The sequence below is a fragment of the Lucilia sericata genome, unplaced genomic scaffold, assembly GCF_015586225.1.
Source record: "Lucilia sericata isolate MDLA Ls3-8-SP2 unplaced genomic scaffold, ASM1558622v1 Contig000399F_arrow, whole genome shotgun sequence".
Taxonomy (NCBI): Eukaryota; Metazoa; Arthropoda; class Insecta; order Diptera; family Calliphoridae; genus Lucilia; species Lucilia sericata.
Genome location: NW_023994417.1, coordinates 216,131 through 243,941, shown reverse-complemented (window position 1 = coordinate 243,941; position 27,811 = coordinate 216,131). Strand labels below are relative to the sequence as shown.

General features: G+C 29.9%; 1 protein-coding gene across 24 annotated transcripts; it reads left to right on the top strand.

The window, feature by feature from the left end:
• Window positions 1-358: 358 nt before the first annotated feature.
• On the top strand, window positions 359-13,996 carry LOC119604505 (troponin T, skeletal muscle). 24 transcript variants are annotated; one of them, XM_037957166.1, is made up of 9 exons: window positions 359-652; window positions 5,133-5,180; window positions 6,116-6,166; window positions 7,399-7,422; window positions 10,683-11,052; window positions 11,490-11,708; window positions 11,781-11,954; window positions 12,097-12,175; window positions 13,303-13,996. In XM_037957166.1, exons 2-9 carry the CDS (start codon window positions 5,158-5,160, stop codon window positions 13,563-13,565), a joined length of 1,203 nt encoding a protein of 400 aa, XP_037813094.1. In that variant the 5' UTR covers window positions 359-652; window positions 5,133-5,157; the 3' UTR covers window positions 13,566-13,996. The 24 variants fall into 24 exon arrangements, with proteins under 24 accessions (XP_037813094.1, XP_037813093.1, XP_037813108.1 ...); XM_037957165.1 differs by having other exon boundaries at window positions 6,119-6,166; window positions 10,683-11,055; window positions 13,303-13,623; XM_037957168.1 differs by lacking the exon at window positions 12,097-12,175 and adding an exon at window positions 12,973-13,051 and having other exon boundaries at window positions 360-652; window positions 6,119-6,166.
• The last annotated feature ends 13,815 nt before the right edge of the window (window positions 13,997-27,811 follow it).

Here is a 27,811-nt window from a genome sequence, read left to right as displayed (position 1 = left end):
TGAATATGATTGTTGTTGTTGTAGTATAAATCTATATACTATAGAAATATGTATAAGTTTATTATATGAATGTATTTGAAAAAAAAAAATCAGAACAAAAAAGTTTCTATTTCAAAATTATGCTGTGAGCCTTTAAATTTGTTTTTCTGTTTCAATATGAAATGTTTATGATAGATGAAAAAGCAACAACAACAAATGCTAAAATGAAGGCAAATACCAACAAAATAAACGGAACCACAGCAACCCCTCAACACCCCACCTGTGTAGGTGCAAAAGAGCTTAATACACACATTATAATGCCTTCTCCTTCTAATGCACATAAAAGCTTTATATAGACATCTTTATCCAACACATAACGACAATTACTCTCCTTAGAGATCGAAGAGTAAACAATAAGCATACATATAGAAAGATACACATACAGAGGCAATTGTGGTGCAAGAGCATGCAGTATTTTGCTGTGTGTTAATGTGTGAAACTGAATGTGTGGTGGTGGGGAAAATAGGAAAATTTGCTTTTCCGAAAAATCTTTAACATAGCGTGGTGTTTCTTGATAGATCGTCAGTCTGTTTAGTCGAACCGCAGCATTCGCTCCAACTACGTCAGCTGCTCGGACAACTAGTAGAGAGTTTAATTTGTTTCTTTTCCCGAAGTAAGTTCTGATCACAAAAATTATATATCAGACTTTTAATAAAAAAAATTAAAAAAATCAAATCACATAAAACACTAAGAAAAGTGTTACAAAAAAAAAAATCCTTCAATTGCTGTAATTTACAACAATAAACTAAAAAAAAAATATTATGGATAATAACAACAAACAACAATTATAGCCTGCCTATGGACTTATAAACTATATGGATAAATTTATTAAAACTTTATAAAACAAAATGTTATATAATATTATATTGAAAAGCAACTCAAAAAGACTTTTTTTTTTAAAAAAATTTAATAACAAAAAATATAATAAAATTCTAAACTGTGCAAAATATAAGACAATTGTGTTAAAATTTAGATTTTTTACAAAAAAAAAAAAATATTTAACTAAAAATAGAAAAATTCCTTTTAGATTTAGCAACCGACCTCAAAGTGTTACATGATATATTTTTATCATACAGCTAAAACACATTATTTTAGTTTTTTTTTTTGCTATTTTACGAATAAAAACGAGACAATAATTCAAATAAATTTAACAAAAAAAAAAAATTGTAAAGAAAATACTACTAAATAAAAGAAACAGAAGAAGAAGAAGAATAAGAAAAACATTTTCAAATATTTGAAAAAAGCAAGAAATCGCAGAAAATAAATTAAAAATAAATTTCTTGATCTCGTTGGCCATCATTATCAGCAGAGTTTTCGGAACACTACTATATAGACACACTGTGCAACGCTTTTCCCCTGGCAAAAACCCAGTCAGTGTTTTATTTAACAACAACAACAACAACTGAAAAAGAAATTTCAAATAATTTCATTATAGAAAAATTGCGTAAAAAGTGAAGATCGTACGTCGATCGTCTTAAAAAATAAAATCATTGACAAGTACGAGGAAAATACTAAACTGTTAATGTGTGTGTGTGGAAATGTGTGAAAATTGAGAAATTGTGTGTGTATGTGAGTTTGTATGATTTTAAACAAGTAAAAAAGAGAAAGAGATCAGCCAAAAATTGGGAGAGAAAAAATGATTACTTTATGACGAAAAAAAAAGCTTTCTGGATACATACTAAATAAAAATTTTCAAAATTTCTGATTTTGGAATTATGAAATATTTTTAGAATATTAAATATTCTACACAACACATACATTTACACACTCACACTTTTACACTTACACACACACATTTTTAGTTTTTCAAAATTTTCACCTTTAAGGGTCTCTTGCATTAGATAAGTTTGTTCTTCATTGAATTTGATTTGAATTTAATGCAATTATTGATGAGTAACCATCTGTCGATATTTTATCAATATGTATTTAAAACGAGATATGTATTTTAAACGAGATCAGTAGGTCAATTGCAGTTCTTCAAATTGTCTCGATAAAGCTTGAAAATTTAAACATTTCCTGTTTAAATTAAGTTTCATGAAAGTTTTCTCAAAAGTTTCCTATTAACATTAATATTAGATATAGAACAGGTTTAGAAGCTTTTAACTTTTAAGTTTATAACTTTAACACCTTATTAAGCGAAAGCTTAACATTGAACTTTTAAAATTTTGACGTTTTTACTCCCATATTCTTTCATAAACATTTATCAAAGGTTTATAGAACAAATTTTGTAAAAAAATTGATTTATAAAGCTTTCATAAAAGTTTATGAATAAACAAAAAAAAACAAATTATTTAAATTTCTTGACTTAAAAGTTTTCATTAAGGTCATAAGTTTGTTTTTAGCCCGCACCCACCCACTTAAATTTTTGATAAAATTTCAAAATATATATTTCAATTTAAAATTTTTTACTAGATCATATTTTTATGCTTTAGTATTAGTGCCAAGGTAAAAAAGCTTTAAAAACTAAATTATTGCTCTCTCTAATACATATATATAGATATTTGAAATAAACAAATGGTAAAAACTTTTCTCTTGGAAATTCAATACGATCTATTTTTAAATCTAAAAAAAGACATACACATACCAAGAAAATAAGAAGAAAAATCTATAAAATATTGTTGTTGTTGTTGTTATTAAGAAATAAATTTCTAATTACACTCTTTCTGCTCTCACTCTCTTCATATATATGTGAAGCAAACACCTAAAAAAGCCCCCTCAAATTGTTCTATTTTTTAGATCTTTTCACCCAAAAAAAAAGAGAGCAATTATGACACTAGACATGTATATATATAGATATATGAAAAAATGTATTTTTGTTTTATTAAAAAAAATATTTATTATATACTTAGCTATTTCTAAATGTATGTGTGTATATATTTCAAAACTATATACATACATATGTTATAATTTAAGTTTTTTTTTTTTTTCAAAATTTGTAGGAGACCACCTCCATATTTATTTTAACCACCTCAGTTTATTTATATATAACGATGTATAATATGTTGTGTAAATGTATTAGTTATATATATATTTCTATCACATACCTACCAACACTTTAACATATTTATATAGATTTTTTTATTTTTAAATGTTTTGTATTTTTTTTTGAAATTTTCTTAATTCAATTTTGATGCGTAATGTTTTAAATATGTTTTAGATTTTTTTTTAATTGTTTACTTGTTGATTTTTTTGTTTAAACTAAATTTTAAAAAAAATTATTTTCTAGTTAAAATATAAAATGCAGTTGTGGGGGTTTTTTGATTAATTATGTTAAAAAGTTTTGTATATGTTAAGTAAATAGAAACTTTTCTTTGATTTTCCTTAAAAGCAAATTATAAAAATTACGGAAATTTATTAAAATTTTGAGAATTTAAAACAAAATTTTATAAAAATTGTTTAAAAAATTTTAGAAATTTTAAAATAAATTTTGTAAATATTAAGAATTCTTGAAAAATTTTCTATTTGTTTAATATAAAAAGAAAATTTTAAGAAATGTTTTAAAAAAAGATTTGAATGGAAATTTTATTTCAAAATTTTGGATAAACCTTTAGTTTCGTCTTCAATGGTAGATTTTGAAATTTTTTAAAAATATTCGAAGTGAAGTTTGATATTTTGAGTGTCAAAATCTTAATCAATTTCGGAATTGGTTAAAATATTAGGACATTTTGATTTAGGTCTTATCATATAGAAATATACGTCCCCTTTAAATCTTAAGCAATATCGGTATCGGTTAAGATATTAGATCTCCCAAATGGATTTATCAAAAAACGGATATACTTCTGATTCTGTAAACCCCAAAAGATAACAAATATCTTTACTCTTTTGGCTAAAAGGCAAAAATCGTCTGAATAAATATAATAATTTTCTGATTCGTAATATTGTTTTGAATCTGTTTTATATCTATATTCGTATATAGTCATATTTTTTCGTTTAGAGCAGAGTAAACAAAAAATATAATAATTCAAAATCGTATGGGTACAAGTGATCAAGGAACCTTAATAGAAATGTTATGGTTTATTTCCAGAGATTTCGTATAGTGTCTGTGTGTGAAGATCCGATAACATCAGTTTATAGTACCGAAATTTGCTACAATCCGTTGTCAAAAGTAAGCTTACTACATTTGTTAACATTTAGACAACGGATGTATATAAAATCCAGTTATCATTTTGACAACCACCGTTGTAATTTTGACAACCACCGTTGTAATTTTGACAACGCACCGTTGTCATTCCAACAACGCATTTCTAGCAGTTCGAGTCGAGTCCGAAAAAGACAAAGAATTCCACTAACGTCTAACCACCTGTTTTGGCTCTAATTCGTCTTTCGTCACAGATTCGACAAAGAGTCAATGAATCCGAAAAAGACAGTGATTTACACTAACGTCTAACTACCTGATTGGCTCTAATTCGTCTTACGTCACGGATATACTCTTTGTAAACGAGGTTGAAGATAATCACAATTTTAGTGTCATCTTTGTAAGCGAGAGAGTGAGCATTTAAAAAATTTAAATTTAAAAAATTGGACACTAGAAAAACAATCTTAAGCTTTTTTGTAATCTATGGGATGACGATTGACTTCCTCATAGGATAAGCACTTGTGAAAATAGCTAGTCACCTGGGCAGTCAGTGGCTAGGAGTGGCTGGTAGGTTAAATAGGTAGTTCGGTACTCTCCGACTGAACTACTGGGTTGTTGTCATATCGATTACGCTTTGTATCATCGTTGTCATTTCGACAACGCATCGTTGTAATTTCAACAACGCATCGTAGAAATTTCGACAATGCATCGTTCTGTTTGACAACATAGCGTTGTCATTTTGATAACACATCGTTTTCACTCTGTATAGATACGTCATATAAATAAATATTTAAAAAAATTGGCGTCTTTTTTCCCTCTGTATACAAACTTTTGGGAACTAAGTCTAGAATTAAAACTATTAGTAGCGAAAAAGCTATTGCTGGAAAATTTTCCAGTTCCCTTCACACAGCTGTTGTTATTATCCATAATTATTTTTATTTTAAAACTCCAACAATTTCCTTCTTTTTTCAAATAGTTTTACTAATAAAAAAAAAAATATTTTCGTTTTTGTTAACAGGTTTTTTTAATCCCAAACCATAACCATGTCCGACGATGAGGAGTACACGTAAGTATTTTAAACAAATTGACAAAAAAAAAAAAAATTACAAAAATTACAAAAAATTCCTAATGGAATTACAAAATACACACAGACTTTGCAGACATGACATTATATTTTTATATATTTCTGTTTTTGTTAAAATACGTAACAACTATTAATACTCAAACCAAACAAGTTTAACTATCACATTTTATAACATTTTTTTTTTTTCAAAAAATATATATTTTTTTAAACACCAACATTTTAGTTTTTATGGTTTTTATAAATATTTATTGTATAGCACTTTACACAAATATTTCTGTACTGTATTTTTTTTTTCATCTTTGTAAATATTTGTTTATATAGGTATTGTTTTAAATATAAATATTAATTTGTGTTTTTTTATTGTTTTGAATTTGTCAAAATATAAATAAAACCCTTAAAAAAACCTGGAATTTTTATTATTAATTAAATTTTATGTTTAAATTTAAATATATTGCTAAAGGAGTTGTTGTTAAGAAAAACAAAAATCTTGTTTGGATTTGGTTTTAGATAAACAAAATGGACGGTATTTTTTATTAATTAAAGAAATTTAAAATGTTGAAAAAAACAAAAAAATTTAAATTTCTTTTTTATTAAAAAGTGTTTTTAGTTAATGTACAATATTTTAAAGTTATAACGTTTTCTTTTTCATATGCGTTTTCCTTCCTAATATCCATATACCACAACCTGTGTGTTATCAAACTGAACTATTATAACTGTTTATACACCACAATACCTTAAAACTACCTGTGTATCTATGTACCCTGTTTCACTCTGTATGATGTATCAATCAATACACAAACAAATTTGTGGCAAAATTACAAAAAAAAAAAAAAAAATGTTAAATATTTTAATGTGATTGTGTGTCATATGTTGTGAAAATGTATGTCCTGCTATGAAAACATTTAAATACCTTAAAGCAGTTCCGAAGAGGAGGAGGAGGTTGTCGAAGAGGTCGAGGAGGTTCACCAGTAAGTATTTTCTCTTCTAACTTTTCTTTTCTATTTACTTTTCTTAACTATTTATTAAATTTATTTTTAATTTGTTAAAAGAAATATTTCCCTTTTAATAAAACTGTTTTCTTTAACCAAAAATGCGTAACCGGAACCCAAGATTTCTATTAACCAAAGATTTTCTTCAAAATATAAATAACAGAAATCCCCAAAATTCTTTTATAAACTTAACAAATCCTTTAACTTAAAATTGGTGTTTAAATATCAACAATAAAATTCTTGTATAATTAAACTATTGTACAAAACTTTATCCCCCCCACCCCCTTTAATTACAACTTTACTTCCTAGCTTTTGATTTCGGTGTTGTATATATTTCTAAAATAATACTTTTTAGAATTATTAAAACCTTATTAGAACCTCAATTGTTATTGTTGTTTATATTTCATTTGTTTGTTTTTCTTTTCCTTTTTCTATTTTCTAATTTCAGGAAGTAAGTAATAGAAGTTCTGAAGTTTCTAACGCAATCTTTGGTTAAAAATTACTAAGAAAATTATAAAGAAAAAAACATAAATAAATCCACATCTAAGCAAAAATTTTATTTTTCGAAAGTTTTGTGTGTCAAAATCTTCTTTTCAAAAAAAAAAAAAAAAAAAAAAAAATTTCAACATTTTATTGAAATTTTTAAACATCTCAAGCTTTTCTTTTTATTTGTATTATAAATTAGTTGATTTTTTTTTTAAATTTAGGTTTTCATTTCCAACATGTTAATTTCACTTGTAAAAATTTCATAGTTAAATAGTTATTTTTTTTCTAAATGCTTTGAAATTTTTTGCTTAGATTTGTTATGTTATACATGAATTTTTTTTCTTCATTATTTTTAACAAATGTTTTTTTCTTCTTTTTTCTTTCTTTTTTATATAAAAAAACAAAAAAAAATTTTTTTGTTCAAATGTTTTGTGTGTTTTGTTTGAAACGAAAAAAATTTCAAAATTTTCAAAATTTTATTTATTTTTGTTCAACATTATAAACATTGTTTGAAATCATCTTGATTTTGGGGCCTTCATAACAAACGTACTTTTTTTGTTTCTCTCTCTCTCTCTCCATAATTTTTGTTTTGGAAAACGTTACACAAACAAAAACACTTTAAAACAAATTTATAAATTTATTCAAAAAAATTCACCACCACCACCACCACCACTACCACCTACTACCTCATCATTTCAAATAATTGTTGTTACGAATCTGTGTAGAAAACCACCTCAAACACCAGCCGAGTAAGTGAAATGTTTTTGTTTTTTTCTCTAAACAAAACATTTATATTTAAACAAAAATTTAAAAAAAAAAAAATGTTTGTGTTCTTTTTAATGTTGTAACGTAATTATGTTGTAAACATCTAAAATAACTAAATGCGAGCATAATAAGTAAATAACTTGGTGTTATATTTCAAAAATCAAACACAACACTCACCCCCTCTCCCCCCACTTATGCTATCAACACTCTCTATTCCCCCCCAAACAAAATTATTTATATCAAAATTCCAAAATTCCCAAATTCATTAAAACAAAAAGGATTTTTTTTTCGTAAAACTAACAATTTAAATAATTGTTTAAAGAAAATCCTTTGTAAATTGTACATTTCGGCTCTTTTTTATTGTTTTCTCTACCTTACTCTCCCCCCCAACTAATAACTACAAAGCTTTTGAAAAGCTTTTATGTGTATAAATAATAACACATATGTGTAATCATTGTTTTTCCAAATTATTATTAAAACACAACTTTAGTTAAAGTAATATATCATTTGAACCGGCTTATAGCCAAAACAACATAAGTCACACAATTTCCCTCTCTGCTTTTAAAAGCTTATTGTATAAATATTATAAAAATTCTAACATGTTTTATAATTTTGAATTTTAATTTTTCAACATTTTTATTGTGTGACTTATTTAGTTTTGCTAATAAGCTTTTCATTTGTATAAAAATATACTCATTTACACTTTTTTTGCTTAACTTTTGCGTGATCATAATAGATACTTTTTTCTCTATGTATATAAATAAAAATTATGTATTCATGTTATATGTTTTAACTTGCCAACAACTCCCACACCATTGCAAACCTAAACACAACAAAAAAATTAATAACATTTTATCAAAATTTTTGTACAAAAAAAAAAAAAAAAAAAAAAACAAACACTTAACTTTAACTCAAACAAAAAAACACTTTCACACTTAAATATAATACATAACGACAGCTTTAAGCTTTAGTATCACAAAGAAAGAAGTCAATTTCATACACGCAGCAATAATTGTTGCTCACATTTACACGCACTATGACCCCAACCCAGCAAACAGAAAAGTTTTAATTTTGTAATCAAATTTAAAAAGAAATTAAAAAAAGCTTTGAGATTTTTAAAGTTTGAGTTCTTTAGAATACAGCTTTAAAAAGCTTTTTTTCAATTTGAAATGAAAGACTTTTCATAAAGAAAAAATTCAAATAAAAAAGCTTTGAGATTTTTAAAGCTTAATAAAACTTTGAGTTCTCTAGAACACAGCTTTAACAAGCTTTTTACAATTTGAAATCAAAGACCTTTCTTAAAGAAGAAATTTAAAAAAAGCTTTTTTCAATATAAAATCAAAGACTTCTCTTAAAGAAGAAATTAAAAAAAAGCTTTGAGATTTTTAAATTTCAATAAAGCTTTCAAATCTTTAGAATATAGCTTTAAAAAGTTTGAAGAGCTTAGTGATATTTTGAAAATTGTCTGACTGACTTTTTCCCGGATTCTACAGTTGAACTTAAAAGCTTTTCTTATAAAATAAATTGTAAAAAGCTTTTAGATCTTTTTACCTCGCCATTAAGCTTTAAGTTTAAAAAAGCTCTGACAATGGATTCTTTGGAAATTCTTTTCCAATCGATTTTTTTTAATTTTTGTTAAAAAGAAGCTCTGAGATCTTTAAAATAAAGTTTTAAAAAGCCTTTCTCAAATTAAAAGTTTGAAAAAGCTTTTTTCCCGGATTCTACAATTCAACTTAAAAGTTTTTCTTGTAATATAAATTGTAAAAAACTTTTAGATCTTTTTACATTACCATTAAGCTTTAAGTTTTAAAAAAGCTCTCTCTTTCTCAATGGAACTTTTGGCAATTGTTTGTCAATCGTTTCCTTTCTACAAAAGTTTTCTTTTAATTTACTTGCTGGGTATAACACAATAAAGTTTTTTTTAAACCGTTTTGTATATATATATAAAAAAAAACTTTTTGATATAAAACCCTTTATTTTGTGTGTGTGTGTGTGAGTGCTTTAGATGTAATAAAGATTTCTTTGCGAACTCGTTTAAGTGTTTAGAGTTGTAACAGTGTTTTGTGTTTGTTAAAGTAAGTGTATCGCTTCATGTGTCATGTAAACAAAATAAATTACATTAAGGGTATTCATTTCACAAAAGAAAAGTATAAAAATCAATTAAGTTTTAGTTACATCAGTGTAAAACAGCAGAGGCTGCAAGCGAAAGCTTTTTGACTTTTCCTTGAAAGTTTAATTCTAACGATCTAACTATCATGATCACTTTTTTATAATTTAAGTTGAAGTCATAATAACAGTTCAAAAGCTTATTTAGAAAAGCTTTTTGGCAGAAAACTTTTCCTTGAAAGTTTAATGTTAACGATCTAACGATTACGTTCACATTTATATAATATCACTTGAAAATCAAGCAGTCATAATAACAGTACAAAAGCTTAGTTAGAAAAGCTTTTTGGCAAAAAACTGTTATTTTCAATTTTATCAAAGACAAAATTTTTCTTTTTTGTCATCTTCTACATATGATATCCATTACTATGGAAACTAAATTTCCATAGAAAATCTATCAAGCTTTTCTTAGATTTGTTGTTAAATCAAGCATTATATAGTTTGTATATTTTCATGATTTCACTGCACACTTTTTGTACTATTTACTCGCTCCAATAAATGTTACTTTTAGTTAAAAATGTTACTTTCAACAAAATGTTAGTTCATCTTAAAAAATGGGACAAACAAACAGAATCAAAACGAAAAAGCGTTATATACTTTAGCAACAGCATTCCTTACATTTACTCCTTTGTATATAGAAAACGACAGCGTTAACGCTTTAATTCTGTTTACAACGTTTCCTTTTTCAGCAAACATGTAATTTTATTTTTGTTTACATCTTTTTTTTTTTGAATCATAAATGTTTCTTTCTAAGTAAATGTTTTTGTACATTTTTGTAAAGCTTTTAGTTTTTCTTTTGTGTATTTTGTGAAACATTTGTGTTAAAAAAAAACACTTAATTTAGTTTGCACAACATCATGGCAAAACAAGAAGAATAAAATAAAACATAATAATATTTAAACATTCTAAATAAATCACCACCACAATCACTACTTTATCAAACATGCAATTAAATTGTAACTAGAAAACTTAAATAAAAAAAAGGACACTAATCCTATAATACTACATACCACACAAACTAATTAATAAACAATAAAAACAAAACACTAATCAATTCAACTTTTATTTCTCGCTTGTGCAGAGGTGAGGGTGATCCAGAGTTCATCAAACGTCAGGATCAAAAGCGCTCTGACCTCGATGATCAGTTGAAAGAATACATCAACGAATGGCGCAAACAAAGAGCCAAGGAAGAGGATGAGTTGAAGAAACTCAAGGAGAAGCAAGCTAAGCGCAAGGTCACCCGTGCTGAAGAAGAACAAAAGATGGCTCAACGCAAGAAGGAGGAGGAAGAACGCCGCGTTCGCGAAGTTGAAGAAAAGAAACAACGCGAAATCGAAGAGAAGCGTCAACGTCTCGAAGAGGCCGAAAAGAAACGTCAAGCCATGCTCCAAGCCATGAAGGACAAGGACAAGAAGGGTCCCAACTTCACCATCGCCAAGAAGGATCAAGGCGTGGTAATTATTTCAAAATATCGCATTGCAATTTACTTATCGAGATTCCCTTTTTTTCATTTCTTTTTTATTATAATTTTCTCCTACGTACCTACTAACATACTTTACATTTTCTTTCCGTTATTAACATCCCATGGATTCATATGCTTTATTTTATGAATTCATCTTCAAACTCAAATTCCAAACAACCTATCAAACTATCCAAAAATATTCTCAAATTTAAATCTTCATAAAAAAACAACGCTTAAAATTTTGCCTACTTCAAAACAAAAACAACAACAAAAACACATTTTAAACACGTGATTTTCTCTTTCTCTCTCTCTTTTTTTTATTTAATTGTGGCATAATTTTGGTTGTCTCTTGTCTATCTTAAATTGTCTTTATGTGTCTGTGTGTATCTGTCTATGTTTGTTGTAATTTGCCTAAACAAAATATAGTTGGGTCTCTCCTCCGCCGCCATGGAACGTAACAAGACTAAGGAACAACTCGAAGAAGAAAAGAAGATCTCTTTGTCGTTCCGTATTAAGCCCCTTGCCATTGAAGGTTTGGGTGAATCCGCCTTGCGCGATAAGGCCCAAGAATTGTGGGAACTTATTGTCAAATTGGAAACTGAAAAGTATGACTTGGAAGAAAGGCAGAAACGTCAGGATTACGATGTAAGTTTTAAAAGATCATTTCCCCTGAAACGTTAATTGGACTAAATAAACAAAATGTTATTGCTCTTGTAGTTGAAAGAATTGAAGGAAAGACAGAAACAACAGCTCAGGCACAAAGCCTTGAAGAAGGGTCTTGACCCTGAAGCTTTGACTGGCAAATACCCGCCCAAGATTCAAGTCGCCTCCAAATACGAAAGACGTGTAGATACCCGCTCTTACGACGACAAGAAGAAACTCTTCGAAGGTGTAAGTATTTGTTGAAATTTTAAGAAAATATAAAAATTTTATATATTTATATAATGGGGATAATAATTTGTTTTGTTGAATCAATCATTTAAGAAAATATGTATTTCATTAAAATCTTTTCTTAAACAAATAAATTCTTAAGGGTTACGATACGCTCTATAAGGAAACTAGAGAAAAAATCTGGCAAGAAAGACAAGAGAGATTTATGCAACGGTCAAAATGTAAGCTTTCCTTTATTTGCACAAACTGTCTCTCTCTCTTTCTCTCTCTCTGTGTTCCAAGCAGTATTATTATGTATTTCTCTCTTTCTCTCGATATGTCTCACTGTGTCTGTGTGACAATTTTGTGATTGTTGTAATCCTTTAATGTTTTATGGTCTATGTATTGTTGATGTTTTGTTATTGTAAGCAAAACACGACTTGCATTAACCTGCTAAATGTTGATTTCATTATCCTTTTAAAGTTAAATTAACCCAAACAATTTGATTATAATTTAAGGATTTTACGTATTTCGTTGTACGGCTGCTAAATAATAATACAAAAAAATAATACAGTTTTGTTGTTCAACTACCACTACCACATAACTCTCTCCTTAACATATTTAAATCTAAAAACAAATTTCAAAACATAAGAGAAATCCTGTATCTCTCTCTCTCTAACGCTCCTGATACAACACACAACAGTGAATTTAAGCATGGGTTAATTGAAAATTACCATTTTGCAGTAAATTATTACCGGAAGTAGGAAATCAAAAAGACACAAAACAAATAATACAATTTTTTTTAGGTGTGGTTGGGTTTTATTTAACAAAAAAAATACACAAACATTTTTAATAACACACTTATAAACGAATACACTCTCTTTCTTTCTCTTTATCTTTCTTTTGGTATTTTAATGTTGGTCTAATTATTTATGATGGCGTTAAATTTAATCGTTCGTTACATGTTAAATGTTACGTAAATATGTCTGTGTGCATCTTGTTGCCTCTATCTCTCACATACATGTTAAAAACCCATTAGGGCTGGGAAGAAATCGGCAAAGAGGTCAATGAAAAGATCTGGAACGAAAAGAAGGATCAATACTCCGGCCGCCAAAAATGTATGTATAACTTGACTAATAACACTCACTCACAAATCACTTGTTAAACTAAATATTGTTTTTTTTTCTGAAATTCATTTTTGAACTGTCTACTCGTTTTTAATTAATTTTTGAATTTTGTTATAAAATGCATTGAAAAAAGTTTTTGTTTTTAATTTTTGTGTGAAACGAGAGAACTATTTTTTTTTTAAATTTAAACAAATTTTGAGTAAAGAGATTTTAATAAATTTGTTTTTTTTGTTAAACTTTAGCCAAATTGCCCAAGTGGTTCGGCGAAAGACCCGGCAAAAAGGCTGGTGAACCCGAAACACCCGAGGGTGAGGAAGATGCCAAGGCTGACGATGATGTCGTCGAGGATGAAGATGAAGTCGAAGAGGAGGTCGTCGAAGAAGAGGAAGAAGAAGGCGAGGAAGAAGAAGAAGAAGAGGAGGAAGAAGAAGAGGAAGAAGAAGAAGAGGAAGAAGAAGAAGAGGAAGAAGAAGAAGAGGAGGAAGAAGAAGAAGAGGAAGAATAAATTAATTTAACTACATTTAATAAAATTAAAAAAACCAACAAAAAAACAATATAGTTATTATTAGCTTATTCTTACCACTACTACAAAACCAAACCAAAAAAAAAGGAAAAATTTATTATTATTTTCAAAAAATATTAAGAAAGGATTTTACACATTTCTCCAAATAAAATATGAAAACAAAATTTGTATGAAAAATAAACAAAAAAAACCAAAACAACAGCAACTTATTTTCATCCTGAAACGTTTTCCATAAATATGTAAGGCTTTTTCTAACGCTCTCTCTCTTTCTCTCTTTTGAAAATCCAAAAAAAAAACAAAAAAAAAAAAAGGAAACTAAAAACATCTGCCTACTATATATTTTACATTATTAAACTCTCTCTCTCGTGTTATTTGAAAAGAATATATAAATGTAAACTATTTTTAATTTTTAATAAAATTTTTACTACAAACACCTACAAAAGAAAAAAAAAAACAAAAAAAAAGGAGATCTTAAATCTTAAAATAGACAAATTTATAAAACACAAGGCGTCTTTACTAGAAACAGGTGATGAATAGCCTTTTCTACACACCCACACACCTTGACAACCTATTAGAGAGCTTTATTTATAGTTTCTGTTTCCCATACACCCTAACAACCTATTAGAAAGCTTTATTTATAGTTTCTGTTTCCTCAACACACATTTATTTCCTTTTCCGTTTCTTTTTTTTTGAAGAAAATTGTCTCTTAGTTTAATAAAAATAAAATTCTTTACAAAATGAATTTAAACAAGAAAAATATTTGCTTTCATATTAACACCAAACAAACCTTTAAAACTCATTAAACAAACTCATTATTATGAAGTAATTTGGCCAACAAAACAACAACAACAATAAACAAACTTAAAAAATATGCAAATAACCTAATTAACCATAATAATTCCAAAAAGTAAAAAAAAGGACACATATTTAAACTCGAAGAAAAAAAAAGAAAACACTTTGCTAATATTTGCAAACGAGCCAAAACGAATGACTAAAGAAACAAACAATTTTTTTCATAATGTTTTAAATTTATTCTTTTTTATTATGTTTATTGTTTGTTGTGTGTGTATGTGTGTTTGTCTAAAGAATGAAAAGAACAAGAAAATAATGAAATAAATGTGATTTCCTACATCCTGTATGGTGCACAAAATAAAATAATAAAAAAAGGACATTGTAAAACAAACACTTTATTTTTACGACGAAAACAACAACGACATTGAGCAGAGTTTTTTTTATGAATTTTTAAATGAGGACGTGGACATAAATCAACCGGACCGGATATTTAAGTTTGTTACAATATGACAAAAAAAGGAAAACTATTGAATTTAAAATAAAAGAAGAGTAAATTTCTGGATTTATTGAAAATATACATATAAATATTTATGGTTAAATAAACAACACTTTTGAATTGGTTAAGAGTTAAATCAATGGTAGAGCAACACTTAGTTGTTATTTTAAAACAATTACTAGTGCAGAATAAATTTGGTTTGAATAAAGAGTTTAATCCCATGGCATTTAGAATCAAATTACCGAATCCATAAAAGAATTATTATAGAAGAACATTTGAAATAGTCTATAAACTTAATACCGAATAGAAAAGATTATAGACCTGTCAACTAATTTATACAATAAACTCATCTGCAGACCACGACAAGATGTCGAAGAGCTTTACATGAACACCAGCCGTATTGGCCTTATTTCACGGTGGTACTTTTTCAAGCACAAAGTAAGCTGACTAGACGACTCACCACCGACCCATTGTGCTTCTTAAACGCCGATGGCAATTTTTTACATATGTATGTAGTTCTGAAGGTCCATGTACAAGCACATTGCTCAAGTACTCGAGCTCTCGAGCGAGAATGGCCAAAGGGCCATTGCTGCCCCGTGGTTTAACTTCCGAGATCAACATCATTTTCGTTTAAAACCACAAAGACGGGTTGTCCTCTTTTGATTCAGCAACTGAGGCATATTCGGAAGATCGAAACAGAAATCAATCAAATATGCAGATTATTTGTTCCTACTCACAGAAAATACACTGTGGTAAATCTGATATGAACAGGGTAAACCCTGAACATATCTGGACAAGATACCTTTCATGTATCACCATTCAACCATGCATCAGTCTTTGAACTGACATTCTCTTCTCGCCAATTTGGGTTTAAACCACAGCCACCACGTTCATCCCGAAGGGACCTCTCCAATAACCGGAACAAGACGAAGTCCGACACTCTTCCCTGTGGTCTACCGGTTCCTGTGGTACCAGATTATGTGGTTGTCTGGTTCGATCCCATGTCAAATCATTCCAAGGAAAGGCCGAGGATACGTTTGATCATCACCAGTTTATAGTCCCGGCAGACTAGAGATACTTTTAGCACCTCTTTTCCCAGACATTGCAATGGGGAAATGGGGTTTTTCATCAAGATAAAATACCCTCGGAGGGAACTTTTTAGACAAGTCAATAAGCCATTTCATAGAATAGATCATAGACTAGTCAATAGATTAGTACATAGAATAGTGTATTCAACAGACTAATGCATACCTATACTAGAGTTACTTATAGACTAGACAGTAGAGTATATTATAGACAAGTTCATAGAATTTTAGACTATTCGATCGATGGTCACTGGCCAATTAAGGACAACAATTTCGCAGAATGATTTGTATATATGCAGAACATATCCCGATAGCATAATGATGTAATATGTTATTCATTATTAATTGATTTTGATTGATTTAATTTGATTTGATACGGGATCTATGACCAATTATGGGCTGACCCGGAAAAATTTCTCAAAATGATTTGAATATATACATATGATTCATAATTTTATACTTTAAGCATTATTTACGATTAAGTAATTTTCGGAAGTGGGATTTATGTGGAAGCTATGACCAATTATGTACCGATCTGGAAAAAATTTCTCTAATCCGGACAAATTGTACGCAATATATTTGTTAATGAATTAAATTATTTAAAAATTTAAATTGATATTAGATTTATATGTGCAAAATAGCGATCTTCTTGAAAGCATATCCGATTAAAGAAGATTCAGATCTCGCAAATTTCTGGAGTTTTCAGAACACTGATTTGAACATACATATGTACAGACAGACGTACATGGCTAAATCGATTCCGTTAACTATAAGGACTCTGAATATATATTTTTCATATAAAAAATGAATGTATGTTTGTTTGGGCCGTTTTTTCTGAAATTTTACAGTGTCTGGAGGGAACTCGAAACTTTACTGTATTTAGCTAGCCTACTGGAGCTAGAATTTTCTAAAATTTAAAGTGTTTTTTGTATTGGTTTTAGAGTAGCAATGCACACTGGGTATAGCTAGTAAAGAATATACATATATAGACAATTTCGTGTCAAGTGACCCAACTCAAAAAATTTGCACCAAGGTTAGTACTATTGTATAGTAGGAAAGACACAAATTTTTTTTAGCTCTATCGGTCAAGAATAGTTGGACATAAGTCTTTTGAGCAAAAAAACCTGTATGACCAATATGTCCAATTTTGACCCCCTCGAACCCCGATAGAGCAAGTGTATTTCAAAATTTAAATAGACTTTAAAATACTAAAAGAAATGTGACTATCGTGAAACCCGGTAAAGTTTATCACCAAAGTTTAAACTTTGATAACATATTACTTATGCATCAAAACTGCTATAACTATAGATTCTCTCAATAACAAATTTATGAAATTTTATATTTTCTTTGTTTAACTATTTATAGTCATATATTGACTTAACAAATTCTAATTGTTTTAAGTATAACTTTAAGATAAATTTATTATATTTATTTAAATCTTAACCCTGTTGCTCTAGTACAAAAAAAAAACAAACTTTGAATGACTCTACAATGTTTTTGTATGATTTATTTAAGTCTTGATAAATCTGTCTATATTAATAAATTCAATGAAATTTATGATATGGTATGTATGTAAAAAGTTTCTTAAGAGATAAACTATCTAAAATTTATATATGTAAGTGTGTGTGTATATTAGCATACATATATATTTAAACAAATAAAACTACATAGATAGAATCATAGAATTGAGATAAATACAAACTGATATATGTCCCCATACAATTTATTATTAGTATTATACTTTCATATCAAGAATTCTAATGTTTATATTTAATACTTTTTTATTTGTCATACATATTTTACTGTCTTCTAAGTACACGCATACAAGCATACATATGTCCATAATATTGCATTATTTTATTTTATCTTTATATCAGTCTAAGAACAAAAAAAAAAAAAAAAAAACGAAAAAGAAAAATTGTATTGACTTAACTCGAAGTTGATGTTCTAGGGAGTATGTGTGCAGGAACAGTGAATTGTAGTAAAAAGGGCTTAAATTATTACATTAAGCTTTCTATTAAAAGCAGAGAGGAAATCGATTAAATAAGGTCTGGGAAATATTTTGGTACATTCAAAACATTTCTAGGACGATTCTTTCATACCGAAATACTTAAATAAGAAAAACTACAAAATCAATAGATTTTTTAATAAAATAAGTTCCACCCACATGTTTTCCATTACTGCCAAACAAAATAGTTGTGTTACTTTTTTTCTTATGGCCACAAATTTCATATCTTTTTTAACCACAATGATTTTTCTTTAGTCTTGTTGAGATTTAAATATTATAGAAATTATTAAAATTATCCACTCTACTGGAAAACTTGTTGGCAAAACTAAATTTTTCTTAGTGCACTTCAATAATGTCCTTTTATCAATACTGTAACTGTATTAAAACTAATCTACTATAAATATAAATTGTAAGAATTGACCCAGCAAAAACTTGGACCCAGCAAAAACTTGTACTTACTCAACAGCTTTTCAATGACTACTACATACTGCCTGCATTAGTTAGAAGGAGTCTAGTAATGACTTACAAATAATACATATATTATGTAAGTTCATACTTTTTAGCCTGAACATATTGTTTTCGAACTTTGCTGCGTAGTAAGTACTTACTAAACTCCCTATTTGTAAGCGAGCGCAGTAGGTACTTGCCTCCCTTAACTTAAATGTTATAGTGTAAGTATATTTTAGCATTTTAACCCTTTACTTTTCAATGTAAGTTTTTGCTGGGGATCAACACACATCAACTATTTAGATAGAGGTTGGCACTAAGAACTAACAGGGACAGGAACTAATAATGTTTTTTTCTGATGAATCCAAACAATTGCATTGTCTTGCGTTTAGTACTAATATGATGATATATTCACAAACTTGACAGGTTCTCTTCTAGCCCACCATTGCTCCTTCACAGATGGGTGTATTTCCTTCATCATTTATTCTAAATCTTTTGTACTTTAGTTTTTTTAGTAACTTCCTTCCAGTAATTGAAGTGAAAACATATTTATGAGGTCAAGTCACTTCTCATGCATCTCACAACTAAATAATAAAGAAATCTAGAAGAACACAAAGAAATAACATATACACACATACAAGACCAATTTACTTACAAAACCCAATAGTTCGGGGTGACTACAACGATAAAGCGAATCATCTATATATCCATCTGAACCAAACCATATACCCCTGCTTGTATGAAGAAAATATAAGGTACTGATGTTCCCATCGAAAAAATGAAAGAAATTGTCCTGGGGTCGGTGTAATAGATTAACGCTGTAATAGATTAATAGATTTAAAACACATAATTTCCTAAAATGATGGACTATGACCTTTAAAGAAATCAATTGATTTATTATTAAATTTAACTTTTGGAAACATCTGTCAAACAAGTAGTAAAAAATGTTTTGAAAATAAAAAGGATACATTGACTCTTTGTAAAACTGCTGGAAACCTTAAGGAATAAAAACCGCCCGTTTAAATTTCAATTTTGTTAGCAAACTCATACATACATCTTTACAAATTTAAATTTGATGATTTGGATACATACAATAGAAAAGCCATACGGTTAAATGAATCGTTCAATGTGTACAGAAACACACAACCACACCTATATTCTAAAGGCCTTATTCATAAAAATTTATCAAAGGTTTATAAGACAAATTTTCATACAAAATTTGTTCTATAAAATTTTGATAACTTGTTATTATAAACGGTTTTATAAAGAGTTTTTAAATAATATTATGAAATATTACACATTTGCACAAATGGGTAACGTGTTTCATGAATCCCCTTAAATAGTTTCCCGAAGTCATATAATTCTATACTTATTTACCCAACCTCATACTGAACAACAATGTGCAATATTTCTATAAATTACTCAAAAAAGTCTTTGTCTTCCAACCATGTATAATATTATCTCTGAACTTCTAACTGTCATTTGTATTGTACGCGTATTAAATGTCTTCAGTAAACTTTATATCTAATCTATTTCTAATTACACGCCCACAACTGTATTTTCAATACAAAAGATTTCCATCAAAATCTAAAATAAGCACAACCAAGTCCACATACCAATGAACGCATACACAAACATACATATATCAAATAGGCCCAGTTGTTCGGGGTGACTGTTTCTAAGCAGTGTTTTTACATATGTACATATAATCTATGAGATCAGTTATATTATTTTTAATTCAGAAATAGATTACTTAAGGGGGATTAAGTAGGAAATAATTACTTTAAAATGACTTTTTCTTTTGATCACTTATACCTCACACACGATTGACTATCTCACGGAACTACAAATTATAAAAAATTGTAAAAAGTTTAAGCAATTTAAGAAAATCATAGTCAAATTACCTTTTTTAAAACTACCGGGTTTAAATGAGTTTTACTGTTTCTTAGAAATTTTACTTTATGTTTATGTATTGTCGTCTAAGTTGTTACTCCAACGAGAGTGAAGGATGTATTGTATACAATTGCAATTGGGTGAATGGGTGAGTGAGTATCTGCTGAATGTCTTACAATGTTACAGTCAGGACTCTTCACATACTGCTACAACTCTAGGACTGCGAATGAATTTTTGAAAGATGTTTAGCTGAAATATGTATGTATGTATGTTTGGGTGTTTTTGTTTGTATTATGCTGCAAGTGTAGTAGTAGTCGTTGTAGTCAAACCTCAACTAAAATAATTTATTTGTTGTTGTTAAGTTTACTTGTTTACATGCACTACATAAAGTAGACTTTTGGCTTAAGTGGTGAGAACATGTCAAGAAAATTGTTATACGTGCCATACTGCGTAAATGTTGTAGGAGTTTAGATTGAAAAGTGATTTTAAAATCTAATATTTATGTAGAAAAAGTTGCCTATTTACCAATTTACTAACTTACTAACTTACCAACTTACTAACTTACTAACTTACTAACTTACTAACTTACTAACTTACTAACTTACTAACTTACTAACTTACTAACTTACTAACTTACTAACTTACTAACTTACTAACTTACTAACTTACTAACTTACTAACTTACTAACTTACTAACTTACTAACTTACTAACTTACTAACTTACTAACTTACTAACTTACTAACTTACTAACTTACTAACTTACTAACTAACTTACTAACATATTAACTTACTAACTTCGACCTGTTTTTCCCAAATTTTCACTTTTCGAAAAGCCCTCGCAATAAATGTTGATATATGTGTGTATGTGTATAACAATAAAACAACAACAAAAACGTCTCACACATACACCAACAAGTTTACATTCTGGTTTCTCTTGATCCAAAACATTTATAACCTGGTTATTTCCGTTTAGCATTTGTTATAAAATACGTGTATGGGAGAGTTGAAAAGACAGAGAGTATGTAAGTTTGAAAACAAGTATGTACTAAGTATGTACATACATACATTTTTACATATTTTCATGCATATTTGTTTATGTGTTTTAAGTACATACATTCATACATATCTATGTATGTAAGTTTGTGAGCGTGAAAGTGCTAAATTATGTACGTAAGCAAGTCGCCAAGATTTTAATTTGAGATTGTATGACACATATAAAATAATAACAACAGCAACCAGCAAAAGGGAACGAAAACAGTTAAGCAACAGCAACACAAACAACAACATTAATAACACTGGCCGTAAAAGCAAAGGACCATCATTATGGCCTTACGCAATAACAACTACACCCAAATACACATATACATACATATGAAGAAAAAAAAAAAACTGAAAATTTTACCATCCTTTGTATTTATGTTGTTTTGCCTTAAAGGCTTTTTTTGGGTTCCTATTTTATCTCTCACACCCTCATTCACTTTAATTTACATCTTTACGGTATTTAATTCTTAAGCTGTTTCTCTTCTTCTACTACGACTCCGTTTTTCCTGTAAACAAACACTTAAGCAATGCAGACAACTGGCACACATACATATTTACACATACACGGAGATAATTGTTTGTTGAAATAGAATAGACAACAGCAAAAGCATATAAAAAGGACAACAACAGCTACAACAACAAAAAAAATGAATTTATGCAAAATAAAATTTTTATAGCAAATTGGGTTTAACTTTTACAACTATGATTTTTGTCAAAGTATTAATTTTAGAGGGTCAGTGGTGCCCTATAGGGGAAATTCATTAAGTTTTTTTTATGACTCTGTTACAAAAAAAATTTATATTTTTTGCGAGAAAAACTTTTAGCAGCTGTGATAAATGTTTTTGAGATATTATCTAAAGTTTCATTAAAATGTAATTTTATATACTAGACTTTCCTTAATGTTAATCATTAAATAAATGTAAGGAAAGCAGGGAGATAATTTATTTTAATTAAAAATATTTAATTATAGTACTTAAGTATAAACACAATAGAAAAACTATAGACAAGAGTACAAGTTACGACTACAGTTATGACTATTAACTAAATTTTGTCTTGACTATGGCCCTAATAGTCAAGACAAAATTTAGTTAATACCAAATCACATATAATTGCCTTGGCTATAGTCCTGATTATACGCTTGACGATAGTTTTAATAACAGACCTGACTACAGAATTGACTAAAGTCCTGACTGTAGTATTGATAATAGTCCTGTCTGTAGTATTGACTATAGTCCTTACTATAGTATTGACTATAGTTCAGACTATAGTATTGACTATAGTCCTGAATATAGTATTGACTATAGTCCTGACAATAGTCTTGATCATACTCCTGACAGACCTGACTACAGTATTGACCATAATGCCGACTACAGTATTGACTATAGTCCAGACTATAGTATTCACTATAATCCTGACTATAGTATTGGTTATAGTCCTGACTATAGTATTAACTGTAGTATTGACTATAGTCCTGAATATATTCCTGACTTTAGTATTGACTATAGTATTGATTATAGTCCTGACTATAGTATTGACTATAGTCCTGACTATAGTATTAACTATTGTGCTGACTATAGCATTGACTCTAGTCCTGACTATAGTATTGACTCTAGTCCTGACTATAGTATTGATTATAGTCTTGACTATAGTCTTAACTATAGTCCTGACTATAGTATTGACTATAGTCCAGACTATAGTATTAACTACAGTCCTGACTATAGTATTGACTATAGTCCTGACTATAGTATTGATTATAGTCCTGACTATAGTATTGATTATAGTCCTGACTATAGTATTGACTATAGTATTGACTAGAGTCCTGACTATAGTATTGAATATAGTCCTGACTATAGTCCTGATTATACTCCTGACCATAGTATTGATTATAATCCTGACTATAGTCTTGATTATTGTCTTGATTATTGTCTTGACCTTGATTATTGTCAGGTCTATAGACCTTTATAGTCATGACTATAGTACTGAATATATGGCACTGTATAGCCCTGACAATAGTGTTGACTGTAGTCCTGTAGTCAATAGTCAATACTTAGACTATTTTCCAGACTATAGACCTTACTTTATCTAAGACTACAGTCAAAGCAGTCGGAAGTGATTAGCAGTGACTAGTTTTAGAGTTGAGGCTACAATGAGAAATAAGTATTACAACAAAGCAAATAATAGTTTTGCTTTTTCAACATTTAGAAAATTTAAATAATTTTCTCTTAAATCCTCAATTTTGTAATGGAATAGAAAAACATGTCATTCTATCCATTGCATAATATCACGCACATGTATGATGATAATATGTATTAGAAAATATCACACATACATATCATGGTTATTAGATATGGACTTGCTCTCTCTCATGTTATGACTTTAGTTTACAATTCCAATAAAAATTCAATAAATACAACAACATAAATGCATTCATGACTGGCTTATGTTTGTATGATTATCATTATTATTATTATTTTATGAATGAATTTATAAAGTCACCATAGACAAACAAACTGTAAAAAACAAAGAAAAATATTTAGAAAAAAAGCTAAAGAAAAATGTGAGTATCAATGAGTATTGTATCCTTATATGAGCTAACATGAATATCTAACTAAACTCGAGTTAACAACAATATGGCCAACATCATTTCCATTATAGACGTCATCAACATAATCATCATTTTGCATAATATTTGTCGAATTATTTTCTCTTTTTGCTTTTCATTTTGTTTCTCATTCTTCCTGTTTTGTTATGTAGTACCTCCCGTTCAATCTATTTATATAACAGCACATCAGTTTCAGTACAATTCAAAGCCACTTGTTTGCCGGAAGCATTATCAACAAGAATTGAATGATTGACTGGGTGACTCTCAATGAATAACTCGGTTGGTTGGTTTTTTTTTTTTTTGTTTTTTAAAAATTTGTCAGTTATTGAATAAGTTGAATTTGTTTGCACATTACTAATTCCTAGCACATAATCCAAAAGCATAGAGGAGAATGAATGAAAGAAGAGTTGAAGAAAATAGAAAAAATCAAATATTCCAAAAAGTAAAGTAATGTCATTAGTCATTGCCTTTAACTGAGAGAAATTGCTTTGTAAGTTGGTCGGCAGGTTTGTTGTCCTTTTATTATAGATCTATTAAGATTTACAAAGTTATTACCATATATTGATTAAATATAGGTTATAGACCAGATTATATACGAGGATATCACCAGACTAAACACTATGCTGACTATTTTCCTCTACAATCTGCACTGAAGGGAAGAACATAGTTAAGACTCGAATTCATAATATGTACTAATTAGTTAGTTAGTTAGTTAGTTAGTTAGTTAGTTAGTTAGTTAGTTAGTTAGTTAGTTAGTTAGTTAGTTAGTTAGTTAGTTAGTTAGTTAGTTAGTTAGTTAGTTAGTTAGTTAGTTAGTTAGTTAGTTAGTTAGTTTAGTTAGTTAGTTCGTTTTCGTTAGTTCGTTCGTTTCGTTAGTTTAGTTCGTTCGTTAGTTCGTTCGTCTTCTTCGTTGTTCGTTCGTTTTGTTAGTTCGTTCGTTCGTTCGTTCGTTCGTTCGTTCGTTCTTCGTTCGTTCGTTCGTTCGTTCGTTTCGTTCGTTCGTTCGTTCGTTCGTTCGTTCGTTCGTTCGTTCGTTCGTTTCGTTCGTTCGTTCGTTCGTTCGTTCGTTCGTTCGTTGTTCGTTCGTTCGTTCGTTCGTTTCGTTCTCGTTCGTTCGTTCGTTCGTTGTTCGTTCGTTCGTTCGTTCGTTCGTTCGTCGTTCGTTCGTTCTGTTCGTTCGTTCGTTTCGTTCGTTCGTTCTTCGTTCGTTCGTTTCGTTCGTTCGTTCGTTCGTTTCGTTCGTTCGTTCGTTCGTTCGTTCGTTCGTTCGTTCGTTCGTTCGTTTTGTTCGTTCGTTCGTTCGTTCGTTCGTTCTTCGTTCGTTCGTTCGTTCGTTGTTCGTTCGTTCGTTCGTTCGTTCGTTCGTTTCGTTCGTTCTTTCGTTCGTTCGTTCGTTCGTTCGTTCGTTCGTTCGTTCGTTCGTTCGTTCGTTCGTTGTTCGTTCGTTCGTTCGTTCGTTCGTTCGTTCGTTGTTCGTTTCGTTCGTTCGTTCGTTCGTTCGTTCGTTCGTTCGTTCGTTCGTTTCGTTTTCGTTCGTTCGTTCGTTCGTTGTTCGTTTCGTTCGTTCGTTCGTTCGTTCGTTCGTTCGTTCGTTCGTTCGTTCGTTCGTTCGTTCGTTCGTTCGTTCGTTCGTTCGTTCGTTTCGTTCGTTCGTTCGTTCGTTGTTCGTTCGTTCGTTCGTTCGTTCGTTCGTTCGTTCGTTGTTCGTTCGTTCGTTCGTTCGTTCGTTCGTTCGTTCGTTCGTTCGTTCGTTCGTTCGTTCGTTCGTTCGTTCGTTCGTTCGTTCGTTCGTTCGTTCGTTCGTTTCGTTGTTGTTCGTTCTTTCGTTCGTTCTTCGTTCTTCGTTCGTTCGTTCGTTCGTTCGTTCGTTCGTTCGTTCGTTCGTTCGTTCGTTCGTTTCGTTCGTTCGTTCGTTCGTTCGTTGTTCGTTTCGTTCGTTCGTTCGTTCGTTCGTTCGTTCGTTCGTTCGTTTAGTTTTCGTTCGTTCGTTCGTTCGTTCGTTCGTTCGTTCGTTCGTTCGTTCGTTCGTTCGTTCGTTCGTTCGTTCGTTCGTTCGTTCGTTCGTTCGTCGTTCGTTCGTTCGTTCGTTTCGTTCGTTCGTTCGTTCGTTCGTTCGTTCGTTCGTTTCGTTCGTTCGTTTCGTTCGTTCGTTCGTTCGTTCGTTCGTTCGTTCGTTCGTTCGTTCGTTCGTTCGTTCGTTCGTTCGTTTCGTTCGTTCGTTCGTTCGTTCGTTCGTTCGTTCGTTCGTTCGTTTTCGTTCGTTCGTTCGTTCGTTTCGTTCGTTCGTTCGTTCGTTTCGTTCGTTCGTTCGTTCGTTCGTTCGTTCGTTCGTTTCGTTTCGTTCGTTCGTTGTCTTCGTTCGTTTTCGTTCGTTCGTTCGTTCGTTCGTTCGTTCGTTCGTTCGTTCGTCGTTCGTTCGTTCGTTCGTTTCGTTCGTTCGTTCGTTCGTTCGTTTTTCGTTCGTTCGTTTTCGTTCGTTTCGTTCGTTCGTTCGTTCGTTCGTTCGTTCGTTCGTTCGTTCGTTCGTTCGTTCGTTCGTTCGTTCGTTCGTTCGTTCTTCGTTCGTTCGTGTTCGTTCGTTCGTTCGTTTTGTCGTTTTCGTTCGTTCGTTCGTTCGTTTTCGTTCGTTCGTTCGTTCGTTTTTCGTTCGTTCGTTCGTTCGTTCGTTCGTTCGTTCGTTCGTTCGTTCGTTCGTTCGTTCGTTCGTTCGTTCGTTCGTTCGTTCGTTCGTTCGTTCGTTCGTTCGTTCGTTCGTTCGTTTCGTTCGTTCGTTCGTTTCGTTCGTTCGTTCGTTCGTTCGTTCGTTCGTTCGTTCGTTCGTTCGTTCGTTTGTTCGTCATTCGTTCGTTTCGTTCGTTCGTGTTCGTTCCCTGCTGCTTGCTCGCGTGCCTATCTCTCTTCGCCCCCCCGCTCCCTCTTTCTTTCTTTTTGCCTCTTTTGCATTTCCTCTTTCCCCCTATTATTTCCCCTCCCCTCTTGGCTCCCTTTCCCTTCCTCCTCTCTTGAGAATATGATGTGTTTGGAAACTATTTTGCATATAGATTTCAAAAGTTTTTTTGTCATAAACTTTTCCTTTTTTCTTCTTGTTTTTGATCACAAATTTGTATTTCTGGTATGCATTGCTTTTTGGTATCATGGAATTGTGTTATGGGAATATTAAAAATTGTTCTGTAGTTTTGCTATTACTTATGTTAATAATGACTTAATTTCCAGTAGGGTTTTTGCAAGGAAATTCAACATAAAATAGAAGAATATATGATTTTTAAGGGGAAAGGACAAAAAAAAAAGGAATTTAAAATACAAGAGCTATAACAAACATGTAGTCGTTGGTAACGAGAAGTCAACACTTTTAGACTAAATTTTGTTTGCTAATAATGACACGCTCCGAAGATGTGATTTTCACTACAAAACAAATGTAGTGAAAAGTGTAAATCGAGGAAGCAAACAGCGAGTACGAGTATATTACATTTAAACCTGGGAATAGTCATGCATTAATGTCAAATATGAACGTGATTTTGAGTATAATTTGCAAAATAGTAGAGACATTATTTATTTTTAGCATGGTTGGCGCTATTGTAGGGTTTTTAGCAGCAGTTTAAAACACTTATGGTTGATAAAATATATAAACATTTATTTAAAAAGAAAATTAATTGTCATCCAATTAAATATTGGAATTAAATGGAAAGCTGATTTCAATTACTGAAACATGTTAATATATATTTGTATACTAGTGTGGATCAAACAAGTGCTTTTTATTATTTGCAACTTGCAATATAAGTATATGTATGTTGAAGTTGACTTTTAATTTCGAATTTTGCAAGAATATTTTCATCATACATAAACTATCTCCCCCTAATGCATC